The 23280-nt window shown below is 34.4% G+C and overlaps 1 protein-coding gene across 6 annotated transcripts in view; it reads right to left on the bottom strand.

Moving 5' to 3' along the window:
* Positions 1-23280, bottom strand: part of SENP7 (SUMO specific peptidase 7) — a 185760-nt gene that overhangs the window by 15332 nt on the left and 147148 nt on the right. For all 6 annotated transcript variants that reach the window (XM_030940256.1, XM_030940242.1, XM_030940267.1 and 3 more), the window contains 6 exons: positions 22085-22231; positions 11569-11602; positions 7760-7939; positions 3927-4195; positions 1862-1995; positions 299-415 (listed from right to left, as the gene is read on the bottom strand). In XM_030940256.1, the coding sequence (XP_030796116.1) occupies positions 299-415; positions 1862-1995; positions 3927-4195; positions 7760-7939; positions 11569-11602; positions 22085-22231 (881 nt within the window). The remainder of the gene's footprint in view (positions 1-298; positions 416-1861; positions 1996-3926; positions 4196-7759; positions 7940-11568; positions 11603-22084; positions 22232-23280) is intronic.

A 23280-nucleotide genomic window follows, 5' to 3' on the forward strand; every position in this document is an offset into this window, starting at 1 on the left:
TTCTTTCACCACCATAATACAATAGTTAAAGAAATGTATATCAAAAACTAACAAAAGCTAAAGAAAACAAAAAACAAAAAAGTAGCAACTCTTCTTAACTATATAGCATCCACAGTAAATAAAGCAATGAAACTGAATTAGTCAATTCTAGAAAACCTTGGTAAGCAAAAATTTTCCAAATCTGAAATCTTGGCAGGTTATTTTTAACAGGATTTAAAATAATTCAGAGATAAAGACATTTATTTTAAGTTTCTCAGTGAAATCTGTAAAACATAGGATCATTTATCATTGTACTTACTTAAGGTAAAAATCAATGATTACATCATTAAGAAACTCTCCTTCTTCTAAACACTCCAGATCTTCATTAGTTACTCCTAATCCCCCCTTAGTAGGTGGTGGAGGATATACAATCAACCTTAAAAGTAAAAATAAAGTTAAAATATATCGATATTGAATATCCTATTATCTAAGAGATTTCTTATATGAAACAATAACTGGGCAGTGGTATTCTGTAACTCAAATCTGTAGGCTAAAAAACATTTGACCTGGCATAAACAATGATATTTTCCTTCCTTTATCCTCACAAGCTACTAATGGTACTCCCATTGAGTATTATCTTTTCTTTTCCAATACTTTCCATGTGGGCTAGTCTCAATAGGCTACTATCTCAATTAGTCTCTAATCAATAGGTTTTATCTCACAATCAGTTGTATCATTGAAGATGCTTCTCTTCTTCAAAATTTTTAACTTTCAATAAACTGATACAATAAAATATAGCTTTTCCTTTCTCCATTTTCTAAGTTTGAATCCTCAAGACTAGTTCCCTTCCTTTCAGAAAAGCTAGCAGTCAAAAATTGTGCTCTGCTCCTGGTGGCTAAGCTATACCAGCAGCAGGGCAAAAAAGAAGTAACATGGGAGCTGAGGAGGAAGTCTCCCCATAACAAAGTGCCTGCCACGTACAACTTAAGAGACCATAAAGGAAACAAATAATTTAATCACAACCAGAAAGTAGTAGAGAAGAGATGACAACTAATTAGTCATCCTTCTGCTGGCATTCTCTCTTAAAGCTTAGAAATAAGACCAGCTGTGAATTCCTGGCTATAATCTTGGAGTAGGTAGAGCAATACTCAATGAAAAATGTAGTCAGTTATGAAGGTATATTATGTACTTCTTGCACCAGAAAGGTTCAGAATGGTAAGAGTTACCCACATTGATTTAATCTTAGTACCATGGCACCTAAATCAAAAAAGAAAATGTAAATTTAAAGTGCTAATATGATAGTTTCTATTTTACTGGCTATTTTCCTATCCTAGTCTTTCTTTCAAGTATCTTTCTTCAAAACAAAGAAATAGAATCACATGCAGGTATAGAAATCATCATTAAATGCACAGACTCCATATTCTGTCTTAGCACCATGAGAAGACATGGATGAAATATGAACAAAGAAGCAATTTCCGAAAGAGAACTTGTAACAAACTCCAAAGTACCTTAAATTGAAGCATATTTTAGCAAGCAATTTCATTTTCCCTATCATATATTCAGATAACAAATGTAGAATTTTTTAAATCATACATTGCTATTCAAATATTTTTAATAAACATTTTAATCTTACCAAATATGACACTTTGGCTGCCATTTATGTCTTACTGACATAAAAGTAAGTAAAATGGCACCTATTGTTTTCTTAATACATTTTTTAACTTCCTCATAATTTCTTTAAAAAAAAAAACCCTATTTCCATTACTATCAGCATGAAAGTAAAACTTAAAAAATTTCAAAAGTTAAACTACTGAAAAGCAGCAACACGAATAAAAACTACTAATATGCCCATCTATTACAAACATGCTATGACAGTACATACTTCTGAACAGGTCCAGTGTGCCTGACTTCTCGCCATTCTTCATCTGGATTAGATGTAATAGAAAGGGAGTAGCAACCACTACTTTGCTTCTGCAGGAAGGTGTAAGTAGGCTTGGCTGCATCTGTGTTTGAGGGCTGGCAGAAAGTGGCAAGGAAAATGGTCTCAAACATCATAACTTTCAAAAGAACAAAGTCAAAACAAAGACTTCTCTTACAAGTCTATTGTAAGAGAAAATGTGACTTTAAAAATCCCTATGAGTCATATCTATACTTTTAGATTTCCTATAGATATAACCAAACTAAAATAATACTTCTGATGAAAAGATATTGTATAAACAATGGTCAAAGATTAACTTGAAGTACTGTTTACAGATATAGACTACAGAATTAAAGAAGAATATAATAATTTTGCAGTTCAAAATGATCAAAAAATGTAATAAATAGGAGGAAATAAAATTTAAAAGAAGCTACATTTATAATAATGTAATTCCATTAAATGGAAAATATATAAATATATACAATATAATTAGGATGCAAAATGTTGACATTATACGTAAAGATAGAGATGAAGTCTTACACTTTACCACTAATGTGGCTTTCTATAGGCCTTTTGAATAAAAGATTAGCCTCCGGCCAAACCCACGTATGTGCATGCATGTGCACAGGTGTGTAGATGAGTATGCCATAGCTTCTTAATAAATTCTTTTCTTTCTAGAACTATTTGGCAGAGATATACAAGCTACATGTATATTACCAACCTCCTATAAAAATAAACATAGCATTTTAAAACTTACTATTGTTTTCAAGATAATTTTAGACTTACAGAAGAGTTGAAAGAAATCAACCTTGCCCAAATTCCCCTAATCTTATCATATACAACCATAATACAATGACCAAAACTAAAAAATTAACACTGGCATAATAGTATTAACTAAACTACAGATTTCATTTTGATTTCACTTTTCCATTAATATCCTTTTTCTGTTACAGGATCCTACAATTCCTTAGTCTTTTCTTGTTTTTCCTGACCTTAATACTTTTTTTTTTTTTAGACAGAGTCTCGCTCTGTCACCAGGCTGGAGTGCAGTGGCACAATCTCGCTCACTGCAACCTCCACCTCCTGGGTTCAAGCGATTCTCCTGCCTCAGCCCTCCCAGTAGCTGGGGTTATAGGTGCGCGCCACCACACCCAGCTAATTTTTGTATTTTTAGTAGAGACAGGGTTTCACCATGTTGGCCAGGATGGTCTTGATCTCTTGACCTCGTGATCCACCCGCCTCGGCCTCCCAAAGTGCTGGGATTACAGGTGTGAGCCACTGCATCCGGCCGACCTTGATACTTCTAAAGAGTACTGGTCAATTATTTTGTAACTGGATTTGTCTCATTTTTCTCATAATTATATTGAGATTACATATTATTGGAAAGAATACCACAGAAGTGATATGGTACTTCTCAGTGCATGGCATGAAGGGGTGTGTTATGTCAGTATGTCTTATTATTGGTGATGTCCATTTTGATAACTTGGTTAAAGTGATGTCTACAAGGTTTCTCCACTGCAAAGCTACTACTTTTCTTTTCATAATTAATACATATTTTATGCTAGAGACTTTGAGATTATGCATATATTTTGTTTCCACTTAAATTTTTACTCATTAAATTTAGCATCTGTCAGTGGACTTTGACTGCAATAATCACAAACATAGCGTTCTACTGGTAGTTTTATATTTCCCTTATTCCTTTTCATTTATTAATTGGATTTTTTCTAAGATAGAATTGTCCCATATCCACCGTGTATTATTTATTCATTCATTTACTAACTTAGCTATCTATTTATATAAATATAGATGCATATTTATTTTTTATTTAGTTATAATCCCATGCTGTCATTATTGATTTTGTTTAACAAACTGTTCCAGCATTGGCAACGGGAGTTCTTTGGGTTGGTTCCTGTGCCCTTTTCACAAAATTTAGCATTTGAAAGCAGCCTAATATCAATGCATAAATATCAATGAATAAACCCTTCTGAACCTCCCCCTTCTCTGCCGATTATATTAATGATATGCTAACCTGAGATACTGATTTCAGCTTCATTTCTTCAGCAACAGCAACACCAGCAGGGAAAGAGTAAGTTGAAGCACAGTAATAATGAATAAAAGAACTTTCTTTTGAAGAGAGGTTCTGAAACAAAGGAAATGCCTGAACCCAAGACAATGGATAAGAAAGTTCTAATTCTCCACTGATTATACTTATTTCCGTCATAATATCTTTCAGCTTCAATTCTTCTCTTTGTGAAACAGGATTGTGTAGTTCAAGGAAAATGAATTCACTAGATTTTGCTACAAATGGAAAAAATAATTTGTATTAATAGTATTATTTTTCAAGAGGATTATAATAAAAGTAATTTAATTATTAATAATAGTAAGGCTGGAATATAACCCCAAGTATTTTGTATTTTAGGTAATAACCAAGGCAAATTAATATCCCAAAAGCAGGCCATCAGTAATCCAGAACCAAAACTCACAATTGGTGGACTCTTGTTCTACTGCACTAAAATGTCACAATAGTACTGATTGCTATATCTGCAGTGCCTGACATTTAGTAATAGTAAACATTTGTTAATGTATGAATGAATGAATAATTATTATTTTTCTCTAGCCTCCTTTATGAATCAATTCTATCAACTAGAAAAGTATTCCAATTAAACACCTCCCACATTTTCTCCTCAGTCATTTCAATGGTGATCTCAAAAGACATTCTCTACCCAGATAATGCTTATAAATGGCTGTTTCTATTTTCCCCACCTTCTCTGCTATTTAATCATGAATTTTCCTACTAGAAGTAATTAGGACAGGAAAATAACAAATTTGAAAGTTATAAAATTTAGTTCACTACTTAACATCTTTCTGAGCAGGAGAGTAGGAAAAGGTAGAGGGATCAAACAGGTAAGAAAGAACCTTACTAAATTTGATTGATGTAGTTCTAAACCCAACTCCTTTAGGAGTTCGAGACTAAACAAAGTTGAAAAATATCTCAAGATGTATATATATTATGTAGATAAGTGTTATAGGTACATATGGGAAAGTATTCAACTGAATCTTAAAGGAATAATACATACATAAGTAAAGTGAATTTCACTTTTTAGAAACTAAAGAAAAGACTGAAGGCAAAGATTTTCATATTTTATTTAACTTTACTGCTAATTCCATCAGAGTTCATCATGATCAAGGGCAAGAAACTCATAAGAAAGGTAGTTGGCCAGGCACGGTGGCTCATACTTATAATATTAAAACTTTGGGAGGCCAAGGCAGGAGGAGAGCTTGAAGCCAGGAGTTTGAGACCAGCCTGAGGAACATATCAAGAGCCCATCCTTGGAAAAAAGAAAGAAAAAAAAAAGAAGAAAGAAATAATTTAGGCTTATTTCTGGGTTCTCTATTCTGTTTCAGTGGTCTATTTGCCTATTTTTATACCAGTATCACACTGTTTTGGTGACCACGTCCTTATAGTGTAGTTTGAAATCAGATAATCTGATGCCTCCAGATTTGTTCTTTTTGCTTTGTCTTGCTTTGGCTATGCAAGCTCTTTTTTGGTTCTATATGAATTTGAGGATTGTTTTTTCTAGTTCTGTGAAGTATGATGGTGGTATTTTGATGGGAATTGCACTGAATTTGTAGATTGCTTTTGGCAGTATGGTCATTTTCACAATATTGATTCTACCCATCCATGAGCATGGGATGTGTTTCCATTTGTTTGTGTTGTCTATGATTTCTTTCAGCAGTGTTTTATAGCTTTCCTTGTAGAGGTAAGCTATATTCCTCCTTGGCTAGCTATATTCCTAAGTATTTTATTTTTATTTTTTGCAGCTGTTGTAAAACGGGTTGAGTTCTTGATTTGATTCTCAACTTGGTGGCTGTTGGTGTATAGCAGAGCTACTTATTTGTGTACATTAATTCTGTATCCTGAAACAGTGACAGTTTGATTTCCCCTTTACAGATTTGAATGCTCCAACAAAGCAAACAAAAACACAGTGGGGAAAGGACACCTTATTTGACAAATGGTGCCGGGTAATTGGCAAGCCACACGTAGGAGAATGAAACTAGAGCCTCATCTCTCACCTTATATAAAAATCAACTCAAAATGGATCAAAGACTTAACTCTAAGACATGGAACTATAAAAATTCTAGAAGATAACATTGGAAAAACCCTTCTAGACATTGGCTTAGGCAAAGATTTCATGACCAAGAACCCAAAAGCAAATGCATAAATAGGTGGGACTTAACTAAAGAGCTTTTGCATGGCAAAAAGAACAGTCAGCAGAGTAAACAGACAACCCACAGAGTGGGAAAAAAATGTTCACAATCTATACATCCAACAAAGGACTAATGTTCAGAATCTACAAGGAACTCAAACAAATTAGCAAGAAAAAAACAAACCCATCAAAAAGTGGGCTAAGGACATGAATAGACAATTCTCAAAAGAAGACACACAAATGGCCAATAAACATGAAAAAATGCTCAACATCACTAATGATCAGAGAAATGCAAATCAAAACCACAATGCAACACCACCTTACTCCCACAAGAATGGTCATTATCAAAGAATGAAAAAAATAATAGAAGTTGGTGTGGATACAGTGAAAAGGGAACACTTCTACACTGCTGGTGGGAATGTAAACTAGTACACCCACTATGGAAGAGTGTGGAGATTCCTTAAAGAACTAAAAGTAGAACTACTATTTGATCCAGCAGTCCCACTACTGGGTTTCTACCCAGAGGAAAGGAAGTCAATACACAAAAAAGATACTTGCACACACGTTTATAGCAGCACAATTTACAAGTGCAAAAATGTGGAACCAGCCCAAATGCCCATCAATCAATGAGTGGATAAAGAAACTGTGGTACTTATATATGATGGGATACTACTCAGCCATAAAAAGGAATGAATTAATGGCATTCACTGCAACCTGGATAGGACTGGAGACTATTATTCTAAGTAAAATAACTCAGGAATGGAAAACCAATTAGCCCATGTTCTCACTCATAAGTGGGAGCTAAGCTATGAGGATGCAAAGGCATAAAAATGATACAATAGGCTTTGGGGACTCAGGGGGAAAGGGTGGGAAGGGGGTGAGGGATAAAAGACTACAAACTGGGTTCAGTGTATACTGCTCGGGTTATGGGTGCACTAACATCTCACAAATTACCACTAAAGAACTTATGTAATCAAATACCACCTGTGTCCCAAAAACCTATGGAAATAAAAATTTTTTATAAAAGATTTCAATCCTTTTTAAAAAAAGGAGGAGGAGGGAGGAGGGAGGGAGGTGGGAGGGAGGAGGAAGGAGGGATGGAGGAGGGAGGGAGGAAGGAGGAGGAAGAAAGAAGAAAGAAAGAAGAACAGAAATTGCCAGACATGGTGCTGCACCCCTGTAGTCCCGGCTACTTGGGAGGCTAAGGTGGGAGGATCACATGAGCCCAGGAGTTTGAGGTCGTGGGGAGCTATGAACATACCACTGCACTGTAGCCCAGGCAACAAATGATTAAAAGATAAGGAATGCCTGAGACAAAAAGTAAAAAAGGAAGGAAGGTAGTCAAAGATGACAAATGATTAAAAGATAAGGCATTCCTTTTTTAAGAACTTACAATTTTCAAGGTAAACAATATTTAAGATTTTTTAAGCTTTTCTTTTTATTTTAGATGAGAATTTCAATTGGTTGAATACAACTATAAGGAGAAATTACGTGAATTAAATAATCTATCCTAAAATTAAGAAACAAAATTATTTTAACTAAATAAAATCAATTTCAATTCACTGAAATAACATTCTATTAAATTATTTTAGAAAAAACTATTTATAGGACAATTTCAAGTTATCCTGAAATTTAGAAATCATTTTATACTCACATTGCTGGCTTAATACAGAGTGTTCTAATTGGGTCTGAATCTCTTGAAGATAATCCGAAGAGACCCAGAAAAAAAGAATAGCATGACTCCTTTTACTGTGATTATCATCCTTACTTTTCCATAACCCAAACCGCTTTAAATGTGTGGTATCCACTAGCAATGAAATCTCATTCAGCGACACTGAAAGAAATAAAAGATAATAATTTTAAAAATTAATCCATTTAAGAATATACTACTTAAACATTATATGACACTTGTTAATATACTACATTTTTTTAAAAAAAGAATTATATAGAAGTTTTTTCAAAAATATATTTCCGGTGCACTTTGCTAACCTTAGCTAAAATGCCCCAAGCAGTGTTATTAGAGTAAAAAAAATCACGTTACAATTAGGAAGAGCTAAATAATTATTAAATGACAATTAAATAGAGATTTAGTCCCTCACACTATATGATTTCAGTTATAACCAGAGAGGGAAAATTTGAGATTAAATATTCATAGCGGCCGGGCACGGTGGCTCAAGCCTGTAATCCCAGCACTTTGGGAGGCCGAGACGGGCGGATCACGAGGTCAGGAGATCGAGACCATCCTGGCTAACACGGTGAAACCCCGTCTCTACTAAAAAATACAAAAATCTAGCTGGGCGAGGTGGCAGGCGCCTGTAGTCCCAGCTACTCGGGAGGCTGAGGCAGGAGAATGGCATAAACCCGGGAGGCGGAGCTTGCAGTGAGCTGAGATCCGGCCACTGCACTCCAGCCCAGGCGACAGAGTGAGACTCCGTCTCAAAAAAAAATAAAAAATAAAAAATAAATAAATAATAAATAAATAAATAAATATTCATAGCATTAAAACCTCTGTCTGGAGAGAATTCTCTCCAAGAATTCTGATAATCATTAGCAAAAAGGAAAAAAAAAAAAAGTCTATCAATGCAGAAAACTAAGCACAGCATAACTCAGAAAATTATATATTTCCATCTTTTCTATATTGGTCAATACTACATAAACCAAGATTACAAGTGCTATCATAGGCCAATTTCTGCCCATCTTTCTTCTCCTAAGGCATTTGCATTCCACTATACAGATGAGCCACTATCAAAAGAGTCTCAAGAAAATTAGGAGGTTCTGAATGGTCTAAGGAGACATTTCTTTTAAAAATCCTCCAGGTCTTATTTCTCGAAACTTCTAGATGATCATTCTAAATTATTATTCTCCCTCTTAGGGAGCTAAAGGAATCTCCTCTGAGGACTTTTACTCTTTAATTCAAAGAAACATTAAAAAAAAAAAAAAAACTGATTTAAAGAAGTCCTGAAGGTCACCCAGTTCAACTGCAAGACAGCAAGCAACTGAACTGGAATATAAATACCGGTCAAGCATAAACCCAAGATGGCCACCTATTTGAAACAAACCTCTTAGTATTCCTCCCAGCATTATTTCCTGGAACTTTGCTACTCAAAGAGTAGTCTAAGCTGAACTTGTGACATTAGTATCAGCATCATCTGGAAGACTGTTAGAAATGCAGAGTATCAGGCCCCACCTTACATCTACTGAATCAGCAGATCTCAGTTTAACAGCCCACTCCAACCCCGTGATTCATATGAACATATTTTAATATGAAAATCTTTCCATGATGAGTATTTACCAGTCATCTTAATGTTCCCAAGCCAGTCATTCTATTCTTCATACTGTAACTCTTCCATTCTGAAAACTGTCAGTAAAAACTGGCAGCAAAGCTTAAATCAAAACCAGGATGACAGCCCTCAGAATACTACTCAGCATTTCTTTCTCATGAAGCTCACAGCCCCACAGGTATATTTGATACTATTTCTGTGAAATCTACACAACTATTACTAATCTAATTGCTCTTGGTGTTTAGAATGAAAGCTAAATTTTCTTTAGGAAGACAACTTTAAAAGATTATCTTTTAGAAAAAGGAATTTAACACCATCATGAAAAAATGTATACCTCATTACCAAGTCTGCCCCCATATATGGTTTATTCTGTTACAGGTGTATAGCAGATACTAAAAGTGGGAGTTGCCTACCTACTTTTCCATTTCTTCTTCTTCCTCAGTAACGAACCCTAATTTTCAAGATAAACAGTTTGGAAAACTCTATTTCCTAGCTTCTTTTACAAATGGGTGTGTGGTCATGACTAGCTAGCTAATAAAACGTAAGCAGAAAAGGTTATGTAGCATGGACATCCAAGAAGTCTCCTTAAAAGGGCAAGAGATTGGTAGTATGTGCTCTGTTTACGGTTTTCCCCTTCCTACTGCTTTCTGTCTAAAATACCAACATGATGATGGAGTATGGGCTACAATAATGGCCATGAGACAAACTTGAGGATGCAAGTCATGTGTCAGGAATGACAGAATAGAAAAATGCAACTCATGTGTCAGGGTCATGTGCCCCCCGATGATGAAGGAAACATCACATCAGTTCAGATTACTTCTGGATTTCTTTTATGTGAAGCAAAAATAAAATATTTTCTTTATGCCATTGTTACTAACAGCCAAACATAATTAATACCTAATATAAATATGGATAAATCAATTTTTTCTGCAGCCGCATAGAAAAAGAGGAAACATTTAGACCCTCAGGTTCCCACCTACAAAAACCTTTTATACACATGCTTTGTTTTAAAAAGATTTATGGGAACTTGAACAGGATTTGAAAAAGAAGACTAATATTTTCTTCTTCCATTATAAAATTATAAACCTATTACCACTGAAGAGAGTATTTTTCCACAATTTACAATAAAAATTGTCTTTTAAAAATTATATGCAATAGAAAAGTTATAAAACAAGAAAGCAATATTATAAATATTAACTATAAAAATCTAAAATATCATTTTTGATGTTTGTATCACAAGAATTTGACAGGTAGCTCTCTCTGTTACCCAGGCCTTTAACTATAAATTGTAGTGCTATCTTTTCTGAAATTATTATCCCCTTTTAAAATCATATGACTTTGTTTCTTCTACAGAATATTAAATTATTCCTTAATAATTTATTGGTATTTCCTAGTTAGGACTATCAATATACTTATTCTGTGCCTTTTATATTCTCAATAATTAAGATATAGTAAGCAATCAAATTATTAGAACAATTATCATAACATAGTTTTGGATTCTGTACATAAAGTATCTGTGGAATCCAACTAAATCCAACTCATCCAACTAAAGCTACTTTGATAGCATCTCCAATCACAGAACAGAAGCTTCCTCTTCTCTAATTCCTATCTGTGCCATTTGTGTGTTTTTCTTCCTTGTTCTTTTTATAATTCATTATATAAAAGGATTATCCTCTATTGTTTACTGGTTTTCTTAGTGTCATAATTTATTCTGAAAGGTTTTCAGTTGGGAAGAGAATGAGAAAATGGTGTGAGTCTCTATAAGTTACAGGTACATTTTCCAGTCTACTTTCCCTTACTCAGATATGCAATTGTATAAAATTCTCTTGCCCTGCATGCAAAAATATTTTACATGTTTGTGTGCAATATTAAACATTTTCCTTATGCTTCTTTTCTTATAGTTACTATTGTTACCCATTTTTATATATACCAAAATATTCTTGTTATCTATCAAAACTGTATTACTGTTAATCCCAAAAAATCACCATGAATCCTTTAAATTGTTTGATTTACAGTCATTAAAACAATAGCATACTATTTTTAGAGCAAGTTTATTATAAAACATTTTTACTCCATTTGGAATTGCTAAAAAATATTAAGGTAAAAAATATCAAACTTAGTTTTACTTAAATTTATAGTAAGAACTATAGTAAAAAGACAAGGTCATAAGAGAATAACTTACCTTGAAATGGGATCTTAATATATTTTTTTGTGATCTGAAGAAAAAATCAAAAGGCAAACAATGAATGATCACTCAAAATGTGTTACTATTCAAATTAATTTTTTTTTTCAAATCACAAGTACATATTCAAAGTCTACACTATAAGTGTTCAAGCCCTTTTATCAATAAGCCAATAAAATATTTCATTACAAAGACTGAGTTTTATGGAAATTTTAAGAACCCCATGTACTTTAATTCTCAATATGCTAACTTACAAAAACCAGTAAGACTAATAAATATATTTTTCAAAATATTTTCTGAAAATGTAAAGACTAAAATAAAGCCCAGAAGAAACTACCAAGAGACCTCTAAGTAGCAGTGACTCTGGTAAACATAAGTATTCCATAAAACAGAGTTTGATTTTTGGCTTTGCTGACTCAGTAGCTGATGATGATTCCCTTGGTGATAAACTCACACTAACCAAACTCACAAGAAACTGCTAAACAAACCAAAATGCCAACATATTATGTTATTTATAATGAGAAATTAAAATTGTCCAAAGGCTTGTGTCCCACCTGATGTGAGCATTCTGTTTCTGTACCAAAACTACCAATTATAATTTTAAAGCTGCTTTTACCACATAAAAGCAGAACTAGAAAAATCAGTTGTTTAACATGAAATGGCTACAAAAATCATAGATCCAACTTCATTCACAACAGCGATCCACCTGTCAAAATGGTAACCTAAATTAAGTCCCTAAGCCAGAACACCCTCTTTCCTGGATGACTTTTAGGTGGGCACCACCACCGTCCGCATTCCTAGCATTCACCTTTGTTTCATGTTATGAATTCCCTTCCAACTGAGGTTCTTGCTCTTTCTACTCCTTCTGTCCCAGGACACTTATTTTCTCTACGTATCTTTTGTATGTATCTGACTTCCTTAAGAGTTGCTTTTATAATAGCGTTGTGGAGCACCTAGCTAAATCTTCCATGTACTATCTAAAACAGACTTCTGCTTTGAAGTTTGTTTTTCCATTAATGTCAAATGAATTTGTACCTATTTATTTATTCTTTGGTTAAGTTTTGTTGTTGTTCAGTACACTTTGTTGATCAAATCAGGTATGGTCTGTGAGCACAAAACAAAATCAAAATGTTCTTGGTACGTGAGCTCCATATAAGTATCAAACAACGTCCAGTGAAACCACAGGTTTATTTTGACTCCATTTATCTTCCAATTTAAAAATTATTTCATCTTGTACTTTCACAAATATAAAACCCTATATTTCATAAGGTAAGTCAGCCACTAAAACAAAATAGATTATAATTAGCTAAAAGCTGAGCTTGGAATTAAAATCCTGCCTCTGTTGTCTCTATCACTTACACAAGTAATAAGTATGTAACCTTAGGTAACTTACCGAACTTCTTCCAGCTTTAGTAAGACCCTTAATCAAGGGGAGCTGTTATCATTAGACACTAGCATCTGATCAAGAATGTTACATAATTTAATCAAAATCTAATTATTGTTACTTTCACATAACTGCCACCATATTTAATGTATACTGTCCCTTTCCAAACTCTTTCTGGCATATTTCACAGGGTCTTTAATTCCATAAAATATATCTTGGCAAACGTAAATCATTAGTACTAAAAAATAGACAGAAGCAGTATTTGCCTTTCAGAATTTGCACAGCCATGACTTCCAAATTATAAAGTAGAAGTAGTGCATCTGTATGTCTCCATCCGCTACTTACTACACTATTCTCTCACTTTTCCCCGTCAAGTGCTCGGGAGCTATCAAACTTTTCTACTTGGCAAGGATCTGATATTCATTTATATCTCTGAATAATGACTAAGTCAACAGGTTACCTCTGCAGAGTTAAACCCTACTCCCAGCAGACTTAACTCCTGGATTTAAAAATATGAAAAATTTTGTGGCAGTAAGGTAAACCTAGTTCTCTGAAATCATACCAACTTTGTTTAAACTTAAGAATAAAGCTAATAATACAAGCTATTTTATAATTTCTTACAATAGCTAGTACAGTTATCTGAATATAGTATTACTTAATTTCTCATACTATCAACAAAGATTTTTAAGAAAGACAATGTTTACATTTATTGCAGCATTTGCTACACTAAAAAAAATAACAAGTGTCTAACTATAGGAACATGTCTCTAATTTATGTAATAATTTCCAGCCATAAGTATTTTTCTAATTCAGCTAAATTGTAACTACTATGAGAGTGAGAACAGTGTCTCCAGTGTCTACAATAATGCTAAGGTGGTCACTGAATGTATGGAGAATAAATGAATTTAATTATCTATCTCTTTATCCACCAAAAAAGAAAAAAAAAGTTCTTTAATTTCTGTTACAGTGCATCCTGAACTGTCTGAAAAAGAATATACATAAAAACCCAAAATTTTTACCTTTTTACCTTTTTTAGGTTATTCATTATACTTAAAAAAATTCATTGCTTATGTTCTCTCCATCATAACTGTCTTAATTTTTGTAGAATGCTTCTCAGCTTTTGTTCGCATGCATATATTTACTTTGATTTACTAAATCACTTTCCCATAACTAAACATTTAAGTTTTTAATCTAAGAAATGTTCCAGCAAACATAAATAAAATTTTTTAAGTTTTATTTTAGGTTCAGGGGTACATGTACAGGTCTGTTATACATGTAAACCTGTGTCACAGGGGTTTGTTGTACAGACTGTTTTATAGTCCAGGTATTAAGCCTACTACTCGATAGTTATTTTTTCTGCTCTTCTCCCTCCTCCCACCTTCAAGTAGGCTCCAGATTCTGTTACTCTCTTCTTTGTGTCCATGAGTTTTCATCATTTAGCTCCCACTTATAACTGAGAATATGCGGTATTTGGTTGTCTGTTCCTATGTTAGTTTGCTAAGGATAATGGCCTCCAGCTCTATCCACATTCCTGGAAAAGACATGATCTTATTCTTTTTTTAGCTGCATATATGCACTACATTTTCTTTATCCAATCTGTCACTGATGGGCACTTAGGTTGATGCCATGTGTTTCCTATTATGAATAGTGCTGCAATTCACACGCATATGTCTTTATGGTAGAATGACTTATATTTGGGCATAATACCAGTAATGGGATTGCTGGGTTAAATGGCAATTCTGTTTTTAGCTCTTTGAGGAATCGCCACATTACATTCCACAATGATTGAACTAATTTGCACCCCCACCAACAATGTGTAAGTCCTCCCTTTTTTCTGCAATCTCACCATCATCTGTTATTGACTTTTTAACAATAGCCATTCTGACTGGTATGAGATGGTATTTCACGTGGTTTTGATTTGGATTTCTCTAATGATCAGTGATACTGAGCTTTTTTTCATCTGTTTCTTGGCCACATGTATATATGTGGAAAAGTGTCTACTCACGTCCCTTATCCAGTTTTTCATAGAGTTGGTTGTTTTTTTACTGTAAATTTAATTTCCTTATAGATGCTAGATATTAGACCTTTGTCAGATGCCTACTTTGCAAATATTTCCTCCCATTCTGTAGGTTGTCTGTTTGTTGGTAGTTTCTCTTTTTTTTCATTTTTTTATTATACTTTAAGTTCTAGGGTACATGTGCACAATGTGCAAGTTTGTTACATATGTATACATGTGCCATGATAGTCTCTTTTGCTGTGCAGAAGTTCTTTACTTTAACTAGGTCCCATTTGTCAATTTTTGTTTTTGTTGTGATTTTGACATCCTCGTCATGAAATATTTGCCTGTGCCTATATTGAGAATGATATTGCCTAGGTTGTCTTCCAGGGTTTTTATAGTTTTGAGTTTTACATTTAAGTCTCTAATCCATCTTGAGCTGATTTTTGTGTATGGTATAAGGAAGGGGTCCAGCTTCAGTCTTTTGCATATGGCTAGCCAGTTATCTTAGCACCATTTGTTGAATAGTGAGTGCTTTCCCCATTGCTTGTTTTTGTCTGCTTTGTCAAAGATCAGATGGTCATAGGTGTGCAGCTTTATTTCCAGGCTCTACATTCTGTTCCATCGACCTATGTGTCTGTTTTTGTACCAGTACCATATTGTTTTGGTTACTGTAGCCCTATAGCACAGTTTGAAGTTGGGTAACATGATGTCTCCAGCTTTGTTCCTTTTGCTTAGGATTCCCTTGGCAATCAGGCCTCTTTTTCTGGTTCCATATGAATTTTAAAATAGTTTTTCATATTCCTATGAAGAATGTCATTGATAATTTGATGGGAATAGCACTGAATCTATAAACTGCTTTGGGCAGGATGGTCATTTTAATTATATTGATTTTTCCTATCCATGAACATAGAATGGTTTTCCATTTGCTTGTGTCATCTGATTTCTCTGAGCAGTGTTTTGCAGTTCTCACTGTAGAGATCTCTCACCTCCCTAGTTAGCTGTATTCATAGGTATTTTACTCATTTTGTGGCAACTGTGAATGGGATTGCGTTCCTGATTTGGCTTTTGGCTTTGTTGCTGTTGGTGTATAGGAGTGCTAGTGATTTTTTTTTTTAATGTACTGAATTTTATTACATAAAAGTACAATTAGTAAAATAATATACTAATTTATTTGAATATACTTTTAACTATAATTAATCATTTATTCCTCTCACTATAATGTTGACAAGTATTACTCTGAACACCTACCTTATACAATACTTAATATAAATTAACTACAAAGAGCCTCTCCACTTACATTTTCATCATGCATCTTACATTTTAATGTCCTTATTCTTTTATAGAACAGGTCATAAATAATGCCCAACTAATAAAAAAGAATCTCTAATATCTCTAATGCAGCAACAATCGATCACGTTTTCACATGTGAATACAATAGGAATAAAATAACAGCATAAAGTAATTTGAAAGCTGTATTACATCATTACTCACTTTTCAAAAAAATTTTTTCTAGGAAACAAGTATGCTTTCAATGTAATTACAATGCTTCAAAAAATCTACTCCCTTTAAAGTTATATACAAATAATTTATCTAACAACTTTAGTTGTAGGTTAGTTTTTATACTCAACACTCTGATTTAGTGTAATGTGTGAAGTGTCAGTACCTTAGTTATTCTACTTTAAATTCTTTGATATTTACATGGAATCAATTTTGAATTAAATATTTTTTCATATTTATTGCATCTGCAAAAATATATTTTAGTATAAACTCTCTGGTGTTTTCTAAGCTGTAATTTTTGAAAAAAAAAAAAAGTGTTTCCAAATTCATTACATCTGCAGGACTCTTCTCCAATATAAATTCCCTGATGTTGAACAAAGCTTGAGCAACTGCTTCAGGGTTTTCCTCTAGTACAAAATGTGTGCAATAAGATCTGTGATACAAGTAAAGGTACTACAACCCCCTTTATATTTGTAATGGTTGTCTTCAGAATAAATACTCTTCTTCACTTTAAAGGCTTATATTTCCTGAAAGAATTTTTGACAGTATTTGCACTTTTAATGCTTTTATTAACTATGAATCTTCTTTTTGTTTCTTTTTTTGAGACAGAGTTTTGCTCTGTCACCCAGGCTGGAGTGCAACGGCGTGATCTCGGCTCACTGCAACCTCCGCCTCCTGGGTTCAAGTGATTCTCCTGCCTCAGCCTCCCGAGTAACTGGGACAACAGGCATGCCCCACCACGCCCAGTCAATGCTTGCATTCTCAGTAGAGACAAGGTTTCACCACGTTGGCCAGGCTGGTCTCGAACTCCTGACCCAAGGTGATCCACCCACCTTGGCCTCCCAAAGTGCTGGGATTACAGGCATGAGCCACCGTGAGAAGTGGCATAGCCTGGACACTGCACAGTGGAATTTATATAGGGATGTGATGTTAGAGAACTACAGAAACCTGTTCTTCCTTGCTATTGTTGTCTCTAAGCCAGACCTGATCACCTGTCTGGAGCAAAGGAAAAAACCTGTGACTACGAAGAGACATAAGACGATTGCCAAACCCCTCGTTACATGTTTTCATTTTGTCCAAGACCTTTGGCCAGAGAAGAGCATAAAAGATTCTTTCTAAAAAGTGATACTGAGAAGATATGAAAAATGTGGACATGACAATTTGCAGTTAAAAAAAAGGCTGTAAAAGCGTGGATGAGTTTACATAAGGTGCACAAAAGTGGTTATAATGGACTTAACCAATGTTTGACAACTACCTAAAGAAAAATATTTCAATGTGATAAGTATGTGAAAGTCTTTCATAAATTTTCAAATTCAAACAGATATAAGACAAGACACACTGGAGAAAAAAAAAAAAAAAAACTTTTAAATGTAAAGAATGTGGCAAAGCTTTTAACCAGTCCTCAACCCTTACTACACATAAGAAAATTCATACTGGAGAGAAACGTTACAGATGTGAAGAATCTGGCAAAGCCTTTAAGCTGCCCTCTAACCTTACTACACGTAAGATAATTCATACCGGAGGCCGGGTGCGGTGGCTCATGCCTGTAATCCCAGCACTTTGGGAGTCTGAAGCAGGTGTATCACGAGGTCAGGAGATCGAGGCCATCCTGGCTAACACGGTGAAACCCCATCTCTACTAAAAGTAAAAAAAATCAGCCGGGCATGGTGTTGGGCGCCTGTAGTCCCAGCTACTCAGGCGGCTGAGGCAGGATAATGGCATGAACCCGGGAGGTGGAGCTTGCAGTGAGCCGAGACCGCACCACTGCACTCCAGCCTGGGCAACAGAGCAAGACTCCGCCTCAAAAAAAAAAAAAAAAAAAAAAAAAAAGGTAATTCATACTGGAGAGAAACCCGACAGATGTAGAGAATATGGCAAAGCTTTTAACCAGCCCTCAACCTTTTTTTCATATAAGAAAATTCATACTGGAAAGAAACTATACAAGTATGATAAATGTGGCAAAGCCTTCATTTCATCCTCAATCCTTATTTAACATGATATAATTCATACTGGAGAGAAACCCTACAAATGTGAAGAATGTGGCAAAGCTTTTAACTGTTCCTCAAACCCTACTATACATAAGATAATTCATACTGGAGATATACCCTACAAATGTGACCAATGTGGCAAAACTTTCACCTGGTTTAGTCAAGCCTCACTAAGTGTAAGAGAACTCATCCTGGAGAGAAACCTTACGAATGTGAAGAATGTGGCAAAGCTTTTAACCGGTCCTCAGCCCTTAATAAACATAAAAGAATTCATATTGGACAGGAACCCTACATAGTAAATAATGTGGCAAATCTTTTAAATGTTCCTCATCCCTTAATAAGCATAAGATAATTTACACTGGAGAGAAACCCTATAAATGTGATGAATGTGGGAAAACCTTTAACCAGCCCTCAACTCTTACTAAATATGAGAATTTATATGGAACATAAACCCTACAAATATAAAGAATGTGACAAAGCTTTTTAAAGAAGTTCTCAGCCCTTATTACACATAATTCATAAGGGACAGAAACTCTACAAGTGTAAAGAACGTGGCAAAGCCTACAACAAGTTCTCAATTCCTTTTTTTTTTTTTGAGACAGAGTTTTGCTCTTATCACCCAGGCTGGAATGCAATGGTGTGATTTCGGCTCACTGCAACCTCCGCCTCCTGGGTTCAAGCCATTCTCCTGCCTCGGCCTTCCGAGTAGCTGGGATTGCAAGTGCCCACCACCACACCTGGCTAATTTTTGTGTTTTTAGGAGAGATGGGGTTTCACCTTCTTGGTCATGCTAGTCTTGAACTCCTGACCTCAGATGATCCACTCGCCTCAGTCTCCTAAAGTGCTGGGATCACAGGCATGAGCCACCATGCCTAGCCATAAGTTCTCAATTCTTAAGAGACATGGTGATAATTTATGCTGAAGAGGAACTCTACAAACCTGAAAGATGTGACGGTGCTTTTACCAACACCTCCAACTTGTCAATACATTAAAAAAAAAATTATACTAGTGTGAAACCCTAGAAATGTACAAAATGTGACAAAGCCTTTATATGGTTGCCACACTTGATTGTAGATTGTAGGTAAGATAATTCATACTGGTAAAACTCCTACCAGTGTGAAGAATGTGCCAAACTTTTAATCAGTGCTTACACCTTATTTCACAGGAAAGCTATTACCCTTGAGAAAAGTTGTACAAACATAAAGAATATGGAAAAGTCATTAATGCTAGTGATTTTTGTACATTGATTTTGTGTCCTGAAACTTTGCTGAAGTTGTTTATCAGCTGAAGGAACTTTTGGGCTGAGATCCTATTATCTAGAAAATTTATATATACAATATATATATAAATATATACATAGAATCCAGACATAGAATCATCGTCATCTGCAAACAGGGATAGTTTGACTTCCTCTCCTCCAATTTGAACATACTTTATTTCTTTCTCTTGCCTGATGGCCCTGGCCAGGACTTCTGACAATTAATTTTTAGGACCACTTTACAACACTTATTGAATATTTGCAGTCCCCTACTATTTGTAATAGTAAAATATTGGGACAATTTGAAATGAGCAACAATTAAAAATTTTTAAAGACAACCCAAATATCCCAAACTAAGTGGAAGAATTAAATTAATTAAATTATGGTAAGTTACAAAATAGTACATATTATGTAATATCCCTTTGTTTTAATGTATCTATATATGTATGAAGAATATGCAATGATATATACTACACAGTGAGTGGCAGCTGTCTCTAAATAGGCAAGATTATATGTGTTTGTAATATTGTTCCTTGACTAATCTGTTTGTGGTTTTTTGCTTGATCTTGGTTTTTGAGCATAACATGCCCACCTGACTGTGTAATAATAATTAATACATTAATTAATAGAAAGTCCACTGTTGAATATTTATATTGGATTTTCCTCCCCACTGGCTAATCATTATTCTCACATATTTAGATTATCCAACTTTTTGCCATTACAAAGAATTCAACAGAAATAACTGGGTAAGCCTGAATTAAAATAATAAAGTAAAATAGGGGAGAAAATCCTGAAAAATGAATAACATTCCTTAAAGAAAGAGAATTGTAAAATCACCCCAGTCATGCCCAAATCAGTAAAAACCAGTGGCCAAAAAAATATTAATTTTAAATCAATTCATTCTTGAGCTTTCAAAGCAATGTTGACTACATCACAAACTACTATTATTTGCAGTTCCCAGAATTTAGGATTCGGTCTTTGTCTGCATGGCTACCAAGTAAACAACAGGTACTTCATGTCTTATTCATGTGCTGTTTTCTCTGTGAAGCCTTTGCTGATTCCTCCAGACATTGATAGATACCCATTGCCATATGCACCCTTCTTGTACATACTTCTGTTTTACATTTTACCATAATATAAAGTAAATATGTGTCTGTCTCTTCCATTGGATTAAAAGTTCCCTGAAAGCAGAAACCATATCTTAGCATTTTTATATTCTCTGCCCTATCCCTAACACAGTGAAATATTAATGAAACTGCTATAAAAAATGCCTGAATTACCAAATCTGACACAGTCATTTCGACAAACATTTAAGTCGATTTATGGAAGGTATAAAAGGAACTAAAACTGTGGCTCTTCACCATAAGAAGCTTAAAAGGTTAATGGAGAAGTTTATACAAGAATATAAGTAATTATAAAACACACAGAATAAATCTTAGAAGTACAAATGAAGTGTTACAAGTGTACAGCAAAGGGAGAAGTGAATTCTGTCTGAAAAGGAGGAATCAGGGAAAGTTTCCTGGAAGAGTCAGTATATCAGAGAAGCTTTAAAAGATGATTAGGATTTTAAAAGGTAGAAAAGGTAAGAAAATATAGAGAACTGGCTGGGCACAGTGGCTCATGCCCGTAATCCCAGCACTTTGGGAGGCTGAAGTGGGTGGATCACTTGAGGCCAAGAGTTCAAGACCGGCTTGGCAAACACGGTGAAGCTCCGTCTCTACCAAAAAATATAAAAATGAGCCAGGTGTGGTGCCACGCACCTGTAGTCCTGGCTACTCGAGAGGCTGAGGCACAAGAATCGCTTGAATCCAGAAGGTGGAGGCTGCAGTGAGCCAAGATCAGTGGAGTGCGCCACTGCCCACGAAAAAGAATGAGACTCTGTACCCCCAACAAAAAAAAAAAAATAGAGAAAGAACCAAGTAGAATCCAGTCTCACTTTCATATACAGTAGGTGAAGAGGAGTATTTTTTTTTTAAATAGAAAAACAGAGTAGCATTAATTCCTAGACATCCTTAATTTAGAAATTTGGAGAAGTCAGTTTACAACTGATTAAACAGGCAAAATGAGATTTCTTCTTTATGTTCCAAACTATACCTGGAAAAAAATTTTACTTTACCATCAGATAACTTTTAGAAACCAAAGATTATCAATAAATGTGATTTTTTCTATACATGATTTTCATTAGAGTCGTCAGATTAGGTAGGATGTTAGGAGGGGAGAATTAAAGGCACATTTCAAATTAGGTATAATGACTTTCAACATATCCATAGTGTCCCATATAAAATAAATCTTAATTCTATTCTTATTTGTCCTAAGAAAAAAAAAGGAAAAAAATTAAAATGCCTTGTCCAAGATCCAAAACTAAAAGAAAATTAAAGAAAATATACTTACTGTAACACAACCTTTAGAAGCTCCTTTAATTTTACCAATATAAACAGAAGTAAATATAAAATCCAGTTGTAGATCCATCTCATTACTAGGCATAATACTGGAAATGTTTTCCATGACAGGATTATACGGGCATAATTCAGATGACATCTAACAAGGAATAAATCACAAAATGCATGTAACTCTAAGTATTATATAAATACTGAAAATGACTTTCACCATCAAATTCTTCTTTAAATTACTATTAGTAAATTTTTGAAGAATTTTATACTGTTCTTACTGTGAAGAAATAGTTATCTAGATTTTTTTCTGAAAAAATATGACTTACCTTCGAGAAAATTACACTAAATAGCTGAATTCAAAATTAATTCCAGAAATATATACTCCTCTGTATCAAAAGCCATGGTTTCACATTCAATAGTCTCTAATAGGTTTTATTCATTTTTAACTTGACAGAAGTTTTAAACATATACTGTACTTTTATTTAAAATGAGTTTTTAAATATATGATCTCTTTGAATCCCCACAACCACCCAATACGCAGGTTTTTCAGTTTTCCATTTCATAAATAAAGTTAACAGATGTTGAGATTGGTTAAGCGACCTGCCCAAAATCATGCAATTAGTAAGAAGCAAAACAAAGATTCAAATGCAGGTTTCTCTCTCCAGGTCCAGTGTCACTTCAACCATAAAAACTGTTTCCATTAACCAAAATAATGTTTTTGCTACTGTACTTTAAAGATTTTTTATTTTAGGTTCAGGGGTACATGTGCAGATTTGTTACAAGGATAATATTGCATGATGCTGAGGGTTGGGCTTCTATTGAACCTGTCACCCAGATAATACCCAACAGGAAGTTTTATGGCCCTGGCTCTCCTCATCGCCTCCCTACTTTTGGAGTCTCCAACGTCTGTTGTTCCCATCTTTATGCCTGTGTGCTACTGCACTTTCAATATGCCATGAAGGAACGTAAGTGCCTAAGAACGATCCATTATATCAAATCTATATACTCTATGTTTGAAGACAACCAACCAGAAATGGCTTATACTTGCCTAAAATCTCAAAAATCGTATCACTTCCACTCAAGTGACTATATAACTTTGCTTTTAAATTATAATGGAAAACCAAGCAATATCAGCAGCAACTCTTTTCCACTGTTTCTTCTGAATTTTATACTACTTTCAGATGACTTTTTCAACTT

Source organism: Rhinopithecus roxellana, chromosome 1 (genome assembly GCF_007565055.1).
Source record: "Rhinopithecus roxellana isolate Shanxi Qingling chromosome 1, ASM756505v1, whole genome shotgun sequence".
NCBI lineage: Eukaryota > Metazoa > Chordata > Mammalia > Primates > Cercopithecidae > Rhinopithecus > Rhinopithecus roxellana.